Consider the following 11007-nt stretch of genomic DNA (forward strand, 5'->3'; position numbering starts at 1 on the left):
CCATTATTATATATTCTTATGTTCCCCTTAAAGTCAAAGGGAACAAAATGCAATCTTAACCATTGGATGAAGATGAAATTAAATCCTGACCCTTATAATTCAGAAAAAGAAGGGGAGGTTTTTTTGTACACTTTGACTTTCTCATATACCCCACGATCTGCATAAAATAACTGACCAAAACAAGTGGAAATTATATATTCTTATAAAATTGATTTGTAACTGCTTTTAGATGTATGTCAGCCCTTAGATCAAGTTCAAATGAAATCTTGACCGTATTAATTCAACAAAAGCTTTTAGAAGGGGAAGTTTAGGGCGGTTTTTCCATTCCATCAATTTCTCCCCACGTCGCTCTGAAACCTCTTCAAAACCCCCCACACACACTCTCACTTTCTCACGCTACATGTTTCTCTCCATTTCGCGGAAACCTAAAGTGGTGACGACTAGTGTTTTCGGGAGATTCGCGCTCTAATTACTCTCCATTGCCTTCAAATCTGTAAGTAAAGTTTCGATTTTTGGATTCGTTTCTTGATTCTGGATCCACTGATTGTTTTCTCAATCGTTTTCGTTGAAGAAATCGATTTCAGATCTGTTGGGGTTTCGTTTGTCGGTATTTCGATTTGTTTTTGCTTTGGTTTTTATAGATACACATCGAGTAAACATCATGATCAGAGCTATCTGTTTGTTTAATTTTGATGCTTGATTTTGTTGTTGTTGTTTTAAGTTTATATATTTTCTGGGTGTGTTTTATGATGCATCTTGAATGAAGTTGTGTAAGTTTATATATCCTTTTATGTTCTATGGATTTGACTGATGTTATAAAAACCTATACCTTCACTGTTTGTATGGGCGAATCGGTGTGGTGGGTGTGAATTTGAGATAAATTTGATGAATTTGAATTGGGTTTTCTCGATAAATGTAAAAGCTTTTATCTTTTTTTATCTACTTTTTTTTTAGTGTGAGCGGCTGGGTAAAAGAATGCCCTAATTGATGGGTAACTTGATGATGCATTTTGTTATCTATGTCGGTGTTTGTTGTCTTTATTTAGCTGTGTATCTATTGTTGTAGATACAAATTTAATTTTCTAGCTTACCATATATATTTTGCTTTGATGCTAGGGTTTGTTCATTCTTTTGACTAGTGGAAATTTAATGTTAAGTTTTGGAGTTCTTCTATTATGTTTAGTAATTAGTAATTTAGTTTAACATATAATTATAGTTTAAATACATGGGTTGGGTGTATGATCAGTAAGAAGTCTATGGTTTTCTTGACTCATAGGGTTCCAAAAAAATGTATGCTATATAGGTGTTGTACACGTGATAGGTCAGTTGGTTTTGCCCTCTTATTACTAATTATTTGTTTCTATAGTGCATGTACTTTGCAGCTGTTTAGTTGAGCTCATGTAACTTATTACTGTTTAGTTTCTGCATTAATGTGTTTTCACAGTGAAGTTTGGCATGCATATGTATATTGGGAACTTATCATGAAATTATATTGAGAGGTTTCTTTCAAATAGAGTTGGGAGTATTTACGTTGGAGAGATTTGCGGCGGTGGAGCGGCGGTCCTGGAATTTGTGAATTGAGAAGAGGTATGATTCTTCTTAAACATTCATTTGTTTTGAACAGGTGGCAGCAGCAAAAGCAGATTTAAATTAGATCGGTTTGGAAGGGGAAATTGGATGCATGGTGAATGGCGCTGGGTTGGCAATGGCTACAATGGATATCATAAAAAGTTACATGGAGGAACACCTGCCAATTTTCTAGATGTAGGTGGGAACGCTTCTGAAGGACAGGTAAGTATTTGTTTCAAAGTACGATTTAAAAAAAAATTAAAAATATATATAGCTACGATGACACATAATAATAACTTGAAAAAAACATGGTGCAGGTTGTTGAGGCTTTCAAGATCTTGACATCTGATGACAAGGTGAAAGCAATAGTAAACATACCTTTGAGGTGTCAAACTGGGTGGGTCGAGTGGGCTGTTCGGTTGGGTTTAAGTGGACTTTTTTCGTTGTCTACAGGTTGCATTAAAGGTGCCCGTTGTGGTTCGTCTTGAAGGCACAAATGTTGATCAAGGAAAGAGGATTCCTAAGGTATATATTTTCAATTTATAAAATGAAAGTTCCTATGATTAGTTATGTAATGTTAATGGGACACGCTTCGTGGTGGGATAAACAGGAAAGCGGGATGACGTTGATTACAGCTGAGGATTTGGATGATGCAGCCGAGAAAGCCGTTAAAGCACTTAAATCAGCTTAAGACGGTAGGGAATTAACATATTTGTTTTTTTTGCTGGTTGGTTATATATTTGCCGTTGCTCAGTTTTGAATTTGAATACAAGAGTATGTCTCTTGCCCTTCTTGTGGTAGAACTCTGTTTGATCTTTAAGTGAAGTGCAGAAATTAGAGAAAAAACATCACATTTGCCTGGTGTTTCTGTAATCACTAAGTTCCTTGTAATATACTTGACTTTGTAATACGTCTCGCTTACTTTTGTCCTTTTATGGCAGATTGCAATCATGGGTTGCATAGTAAATGGACCAGGGGAGATGGCTGATGCAGATTTTGGATACGTCGGTGGTGCTCCTTGAAAGATTGATCTTTATGTTGGAAAGGTACACGACTCTTATAATTTACACCTGACCCGAGTTCATTTTGCACATTTTCTAATGATGTGTATATGCTTATAGACGGTGGTACAAAGAGGAATTGCAATGGAGAATGCAACGGATGCATTGATTCAACTGATCAAAGATAACAGACGTTGGGTGGATCCTCCTGCGGAGGAGTAAGACGTTGATTCAAGAACATTTATGGTCATTGTATTAAATAAAAAGGTGATGATACTGGAAAGTGTTGTTATATTGTTATGACATAGTGTAGGTGTCAAGTATATTAATGTTTTGTCATGTACAGATTGAGTATGGGATCTAAAAACCTTTTTAACACAGCCACCTTACTATTTGATTCGTTTTCTTAGAATTCTAAATTTAACAGGTATTGTAAAGCATCCAATCTAATAATATATAAATTATATAAGTTCGTACATTTTACCAAAATTCATAACTTAATAAATTTATTATTATAACTTAATAACTTTTGAAAGTTCATTGAAATTCTTAAATAACAAATTTATATATTTGTTAGTACGCCCGTCCACCGGACGGGTATAGAACTAGTTTCTCATGATGCGTATAGTTATTCCTTAGAAGATTGATTAATTGATGATAGATTAATACTTTATGTCGTATTCATTGAAGAATTGGTATTCGTATAGTTAATATAGACTTTAAAGAAAGACTAAAAGACCGGGTAGATAATTAACTTGACTCTTGCTTGGTCTTATAATCATCAACATGTCTCGATAGTAATGGTTCGTGTTGTGTATATATGTCTTAGGACATGACTCTTGCTTAATTTCTTTTCTCCAGTGATAGCAATGTCACTATAATTTTGATTTCCCTCTCTAGGCTTCCTTATATTTGAAATACTACTATTCCACAGTTTTGAAAATCAAGGACATATTAATTACTGTAAAATAATATCTAAAAATACTTCTCAACATCAATACATTTTAGTGTGTTTTTAGGTCACTATATTTGCTAGCTACAACTTTTGTTGGTCTAAGTATTCACCAACTGACGCCTAGGGAGGTTTGGGTTATTAAATAGTGACCCAAATTCAATCGTCACTTGTGTTACTTTGGTAGATTAGACAATGATGGATAAAGTCTAACTTTCTTGTACTCGGGTTTTCATCCCACCGTGTGTTACGCCAAAGTGTTTCAGCTCTTGTGATGGTAAACGTTTGACAAGTGACAGTCGGCGGTATGATTTCCTGAATGAACGCCCAACCCAAACTCTGAAACTAGCGTAGGCCCGGTTAAGAGAACCTGGTCTGGCCAGAGTGGGGCAACAGAGCTCTTCAATTTGGAAAGTATGGTGACCTAACAAAAGAAAGTCGGCGTTCCAAAAAAAACAACTTTTGTTAGTCACTGATGTGTAATGTTATCGGAGTTACTAAAATTAAAGGCATGGAAAATCATGATGAACACTGATGAGATGTGGTAATAAAAGGGTTGTTTGTTGAACCAAACCGACCCAATTATTCTAATTCGATTTGTATGTGTGTATATATATAGGGCAGGGTTCATGCGAGAACCGTGAGAACCAATGTAAACACAATAAAATAAACCCACCATACCACCATCCAAAAACCTAACACCCCCCATCCAAAAAAAAAAAACTTAACTACACCCCTCCCCCCCCCCCCACAAAAAAAAAAAAAAAAAAAAAAAAAACTAAACCCCTCACCCATCGCATCCAATCTAAATGCTAAAAACTAAACCCTAAAGTTAAACCCCACAATTAAATGCAAAACAAGTTTTTTTAGTTAAATCGCAACTTTAGCAAAAAAATATTATAAATAAAAAGCTACGATTTTTAACGAAAAATTGAAAAAAAAAATTGTGTGTTTTTTAAGTAGTTTTTGTTATGTTCACATTGGTTCTCTCAATAAAGGAGTGGTTCCTAACGGCTCCTAGCCCTATATATTATAAAATATATATTTGTATGTATTTTTAATATATGTTATAGATATATACATATATATTGTTTGTTTTTCATAATTCGGATGAATTTGAATCAAACAGAATTCAAACACTCTCGAATTCACGAATCGGTTTTAAGCTATTTGAAATCGAATTAGTTCGATTTGAATTCAGTTTCAAAAATGTCAAACACAAATATCTTGAACCAATTTGTTACATGCCAAACAAGAGAACTCAACTTAAAAGACTAGTCTGGTGGGCAAGGGAGCTCATTGGGTATATAAACCCCACATTGGTTGCCCATATAACCGATGTGGGACAAGTCTCATACCTTGTAATGGTTTCGGTCCATAACAATCGACCCTCCTTAAGGCCGTTGGTCACGGCTGGCTCTTTCCAGGCTACCACTCCATGGGCCACCACTCCGAGCCTCGTTGGTAACAGCAGGCTCTCTCCAGGCCACCACTTCGAGTCTGGCTCTATACCATTGTTACATACCAAATAAGAGAACTCAACCCAAAAGACTAGTCTGGTGGGTAAGAGAGTCCATTTGATATATAAACCCCACATTGGTTGCCCATACAACCGATGTGAGATAAGTCTTATACCTTGCAATGGTTTAAATCCATAACACAAATATCTCAATTAATCCTAGAGTTTATTAGATTAACACTTCCATTAGAATATGGCATTATAGCACTCAAACAACTACATACTAGAGCGGGATAATATCATTCATTATATATATTCATATTTTAACAGCCAACGAATACTGTACAAGCTCAGTCACTCGGGTGAACCCATTAGTGAAAGGCCACCCCGCCCTGCGAAAAGATTATACACTACTAAGTGTTTGTACCCATTATACACAACTAGAAAACATTTTTTTTAAATCATCTATGGGTCAAACATATGTTAACAAACTATTACTTTTTAAGATCGATTGTAGGAGCAGACAACTCTTACCAAACAATAAAAATAAAACTTGGTTTACTAGTAATGTGTCAGTGATGTACTAATGTGTCGGATATTAGTGACGGATCAGTGGCGGATCTAGAAGATCCGCATAGGGGTAACGTTTCAATAAAAAGGGGTAACGAAATCGAAAAAACGTCAAATTTTTCCAAAATTTACACTACCATCGGAGCGTCACCGGAGCGTCAAGGGGCAACGGAGGTTACCCCTTCTATCACTCTAGGTCCGCCTCTGTGACGGATGTTAAAATATTTATTGTTTATTTTTTCTTTAGTTAAATAGAACGAAGAATTTAAGTAATATTAAAATTTTATAACTCCTTTGTATTCACGGGAATATATTGATAAGACTACCTTGAAATCTTCTAAGGTGCAGTTTGTTTTTTAAGAGGTAAAATTCATGTAGTCTGCGGACCACATCTGCAGACATCTGTAGAAGAAGAGGTGGACTAAACTTCTGCAGTCTACAAGAAGAAGACTGTTTGTTTTTTAACGTATGTAGACTTAAAAAATAAACTGGTGGTGGTGTACGGACGGTGGTGGTTGGTGGTGGTGGACGGTGATGGTAGACGTGGTGGGTGGTGGACGGTGGTGGTGTTTAACCCTCTGCAGACCTTAGAAGATCTTAAAAGTAGTCGGGCCAAGTCTGCACCAAGAAGAGCTCGCTCAAACGTGTTTTAATGAAATGTCTTCGGAAAAATAAACAGTCTGCAGATGGCTATGTCTGCGCATGGTCTGCATGGCGCAAACAGAAGAACCTGTGTAAATCTTTTTTTGAAAAACAAACACCACTAAAGTATTTATTGGGAATAGCAAATTTGCGACAAAACATCGTTGGTGATCTGTCACAACGTTTTAAGAGACACATGTTAACATTGAACTCAACCCTAGTACTACTGTACTAGTGAGGTGAAGTTTATCCATGCCTAGATTCCCAAGAATTTTCACATACGGTTGCTATCTTCATCGAAAAATAAGAAATGGGCCTTATCACTAGCAAAAGTTCTATTATTTGTAGTGATATTTGAAAATATTAAATAAACTATTTATAGCCGGTTAAAAATCAAGGTCGACACATGGGTGGCTTCGTTACAATCGCCATGTATAGATGCCAAAGTCTCATTCGATGAATCTCAAACATGACATAGCACATTTGGGATATCAATACCACGATCCATCAAATTTGGTCTGTTTGGCAATCGATCAATAAAACATGCTAGCCCATAATAGCAACCCTAATAGGAACAAAATTGTTCTACGTTGTCTCCAAAGGCCCATTTGGAAAGGACATGCTATCAATGAGCCTACGGATACTTTTACACAAGAACGACTCATTCACATCAAAGTCCTAAATCCGTTTATCCCCTAATTAATCGAAAGACATACCATATAAAAGTTGCATCAGGTTATTTAGTTGATCTAATTCTTGTCCACCCAAAACAGGTCGCCTCCTTAACTACCTCCATCCCTCTTCCCCATGCCTAGACCTAATCGAACGGTCCGTTTGAGATTCTAATCAACAGAGTCTTGGAAATCTAACACTCAACGTTTCCACTCTCAACGATGGATCTTCCCAGAACAATGTGTCTTCCTCATTGCTTACTTTTTTTTAAAGTAGACCCCAAAACTATACCTTGATCATTCAAAAATCAAGTAGACTTTTTAATACGATTTCACACACCATTAGATTACCAGTTTCCATCCCATCGATCACCCTCGCTTTATCATCATATATAGATTTAATGATGTTCACCCATAAGTGATTACTTCTGGAAATGAAACGCAATCTCCATTTTGTACCAGAATCTTATTTAAATTAAAGAGACTTCCAACTTTCATCTCATTTTTTGTTTATAAGTAAGAATCAAATCCTATTTAAACCAAGCAAGTTTTCTCTCTCCCTCTAATTTAACCCATATTATTATTATTATTATTATTATTATTATTATTATTATTATTATTATTATTATTACTATTATAATTATTATAATTATTATTATTATAGATTTAGTGATGTTCACCTACAAGTCATTACATCTAGTAAGGAAACACCATCTCCATTTTTGTAGTAGAGTCTTATTGAAATTAGAGTAACTTTCAACTTACGAATTAGGATTAAATACAAAGTCTACTAAAAATAAGAAGCCGTAAGAAGGGTAACAAACGAACTCCGATTAATCTCTTCAAGCGGCATTCGAACCGTCTCATCGAACTCTACGATATGAGATTTTAGATTTTCACTTTTAGGTGTATAGCTTGTAGATTTTAGAATTTTTGTTTATATTATCGTGTCTTTTTATTTAGCATTGTGTTTTTTCTATATTTGCACCAATGTGATTTTTTTGCCACTCGTTGTGTCTTTTTTCCTCGACACTGTGTTATATTTCTCTGCATTATGTTATATTTTCCGACCCATTGTGTTTTTTACGTTTCTGAAGAATTTGTAATATAACTTTACCCTCCAATTTCCAGCCCACTTTTTGTTTATAAGCAAGAACCAAATCCCATTTAACCCAAGCAACTTTTATCTCACCTTCCCATTTAACCCATAAGTTAAATTTTTTTTCTCTCTCTCTCTTTTTTTTTTTTTTTTTTTTTTGGGGGGGGGGGGGGGGTGGTATTCTATAACTAAAAAAAGAACAAAAAATGTAAACATATAAAATCCACCCCACCCTTCTTTAAGACCATCAAGCCCTCTCGAATGATATCTCATATCTACTAGATTGGAAGGAAGGTCAACGCTATTATTTATAAAATCCACATGGAAGACGGAAGGGACTTGGTCACATTGCAAAGTACATATCTAGAGTCTTTGACCATCCACTTTGGAATTGTTTCCTTGATATGTTTCCAAATTTACCCTTCTTGAAATTTTAAGTTTATTGGTTGGATATTCAAAATCAAATTCAATCAAGTTGTGGTTTCATAATAGTATACTTTGTATAAATGTTGGATGCTCGAGTTTACTACAAAATCCTTTTATTTTAAATAAAATTTACGTGATTATAATGCAAATGATGTGTTTTTAAATATTTGAAAAGAGGTTAAATGCGTTCAAAATATTAAAAATGTAATGCTGATAATAAAAGAGAGTAAAAACAAGAGTGCCAAAAAGTTGAAAGAAAAGAATATCTTATGACAAATAGATCATCGTGCAAAGTTTTATAATCTAAATAAATATAAAATTGTTATTTTGTTGTGTAAATGCATGAAAGAACAAAAACCCCACCTACGAGAAATGACTAACTGATATAATCTATGACCCGTCTTTCGTTGCTGAGTTGTTTGTGCGACCCAAACCAAATGGGGATTTGACCCAAAACCCCTTCTAGAAAAATAAAGTTTTCTTCTTATTTTACATGTTTAGTTATATACCCTATATGTATGGTGTGTCTCTATATATGTACAAAGGTTATGTGAGTTATTTATTTTTTATTATGAAACTAATACTTATTGAAAAATAAACAAACACATAAACAAACTCCCTATCTTATCCTCCCAGCTATTAGTAACTTCAAACCATTCTTAGCTTTAGGTTAAGGTTAATAAAGACCCAAAACACTTGCTGGATTTTTCTATGCAAAATGAATTTTCTATTTGATCATCTCATATTCTCATCAATATATATGATTCGATTAAATATAAGAAATCCATCTGAATTTGTGAAAACTTGAGAACTTCCGGTGGAAATCTTACTTCACATGCGAGTTTTTTCACCATTTTTTACACAAATGTAGATAAACATGTAACTAAAACATCTGTTAAAAAACTGCTAAGCCAACATTTGTTCGTCATTTACACTTCTATAAAAAAGCCTTTTACAACAATACCTGACGTCAGCATTTACACACATATAATTTTGTTTTATGGCAATGTAAAATAATGCATACGATTTTTTTTTTCTAAAAAAACTGAATCTTTTTTATAATTTTTTGGGAAAAATTGAAAAAACCTTTTTTAGTATTGTTATCCAAATTCTCATAACTCAAATTGATTTTTTATTTTACCTAATCTCTTCATATATAATGGGTAGTGGCGGAACCAGAACGATTTAGCTAGGGGGTCATCATAAACTTATATTCTATACTGGTTCAAATTAGAGGATCCATCTCTAAGTTTGTTCTTCAAAAACTCAAAATTTATAAATAAAAATTCAAAAGTTCCGGGAACCGGAGGGTCAACGGACCCTCTTAACCCCCTCTAGTTCCGCCCCTTGTAATGGGCTAATAGTATCAGTAAAATGTTGAAACATTATCAATAATGGGCTAATGTTATCACTAAAATGTTGAAATATTATATAATATTATAATTGCAAGTTGTATTAACAGGAACTTTCTTTTTAATTTTTTTTCTTTTGCCTTTTGGCATTTTTATTTATATAATTATATAATATTACAATTGCAAATTTGATGAACAAGAATTTCTTTTTATTTTTTTTTTGTGTTATGTCATTTTTTTTTCCTATTTTAACTTTAAATTTTGACACTTACAACCCCTTATTGTTCTAAAAGCTTTGTAACCGAGTTTTATGTGTTTGTTCTTATGTACGTGTTGTTATAAATTCAAATTGGCTTACGTTTAGACGTAAATTTTTTCGGGAAATAAGTTAGGTCAAATATAATATGTTCTTGCTTATTATTATGTATGTTTTCAACTGGTCTACGTTTTGACGTAGTTTTTTTTCTCAGAAATGAGTCTGGTCAAATATAATACGTTTCTGTGCTTATTTTCATGTGCGTTTTCAATTGGTCTACGTTTTGATGTAAATATTTTTCGGAAATGAGTCGGGTTAAATATAATACGTTTTCATCAGACGATATAATTTCGAGTCACTTTACGTTTCAACACCAATGCAACGCGCCGTAACAACGTGCTTATTTTTATATACGTGTTAGTAAAAATTCAATTTGTTTTACATTTCAACGTAAATTTTCTTCGGAAATATGTCGGGTCAAATTTAATACGTTTTTATGCTTATTTTTATGTACGGTTTCAGTTGATCTACGTATTGACGAAATTACAATTAGCAAGTTGTGTGAATAGTGTTTTCATCTCTTTCGTCCCTTTGTTTCTTTTTTTATTTATTTTTTCTGGACTTTATTATTTTTATTTCTTTACTTTTCTTTATGTTTGGTGTTTGAATTTTAGGTTCCTTTTTCATTAAAGTTATATTTAAGATAGCATTTACGTTTTCCTTTACAATTAATTTAGAATCAGCTCGTCCCGCTATTCAATTTAAATTTATTTTTTGTGGTTTTCAGCCGATGTAAAACATGTGTCAATATTTTTTTCCGCATATTTTTTCCGGTTACTACACTGAACCAAATAAATATTGATTGAAACCCCGCAGCGTAGCGTGGTTAATGAATATATGTAAAATTGGCATTTCACGTGATGTAGGGCTTTTATCCAAAGATATGCACGTGATGTAAAGTTGTAAACGCGGTTTCAGATTTGCGTTATAAGTTGTATGGCACATTTTTGT

The 11007-nt window shown here is 33.8% G+C and overlaps 1 protein-coding gene across 2 annotated transcripts; it reads left to right on the plus strand.

Moving 5' to 3' along the window:
* The first annotated feature begins 337 nt into the window (after window positions 1-337).
* LOC110905722 (succinate--CoA ligase [ADP-forming] subunit beta, mitochondrial-like) lies at window positions 338-2964 on the plus strand. Of its 2 annotated transcripts, none has more exons than XM_022151259.2 (7): window positions 338-493; window positions 1514-1790; window positions 1886-1924; window positions 2022-2093; window positions 2179-2263; window positions 2510-2614; window positions 2690-2964. In XM_022151259.2, the coding sequence occupies exons 2-5, from the start codon at window positions 1677-1679 to the stop codon at window positions 2257-2259; spliced, it is 306 nt and encodes a 101-aa protein (XP_022006951.1). In that variant the 5' UTR covers window positions 338-493; window positions 1514-1676; the 3' UTR covers window positions 2260-2263; window positions 2510-2614; window positions 2690-2964. The 2 variants fall into 2 exon arrangements, with proteins under 2 accessions (XP_022006951.1, XP_022006952.1); XM_022151260.2 differs by having other exon boundaries at window positions 1624-1790.
* The last annotated feature ends 8043 nt before the right edge of the window (window positions 2965-11007 follow it).

The sequence above is a fragment of the Helianthus annuus genome, chromosome 14 (genome assembly GCF_002127325.2).
Source record: "Helianthus annuus cultivar XRQ/B chromosome 14, HanXRQr2.0-SUNRISE, whole genome shotgun sequence".
Classification (NCBI taxonomy): domain Eukaryota; kingdom Viridiplantae; phylum Streptophyta; class Magnoliopsida; order Asterales; family Asteraceae; genus Helianthus; species Helianthus annuus.

Coding starts and splice junctions, on each gene's coding strand:
- LOC110905722 (XM_022151259.2), top strand. CDS start 1,677: ATGCATGGTGAATGGCGCTGGGTTGGCAATGGCTACAATGGATATCAT. Junction 1,791..1,885: donor GGAACGCTTCTGAAGGACAG/GTAAGTATTTGT, acceptor AACATGGTGCAG/GTTGTTGAGGCTTTCAAGAT. Junction 1,925..2,021: donor TCTTGACATCTGATGACAAG/GTGAAAGCAATA, acceptor CGTTGTCTACAG/GTTGCATTAAAGGTGCCCGT.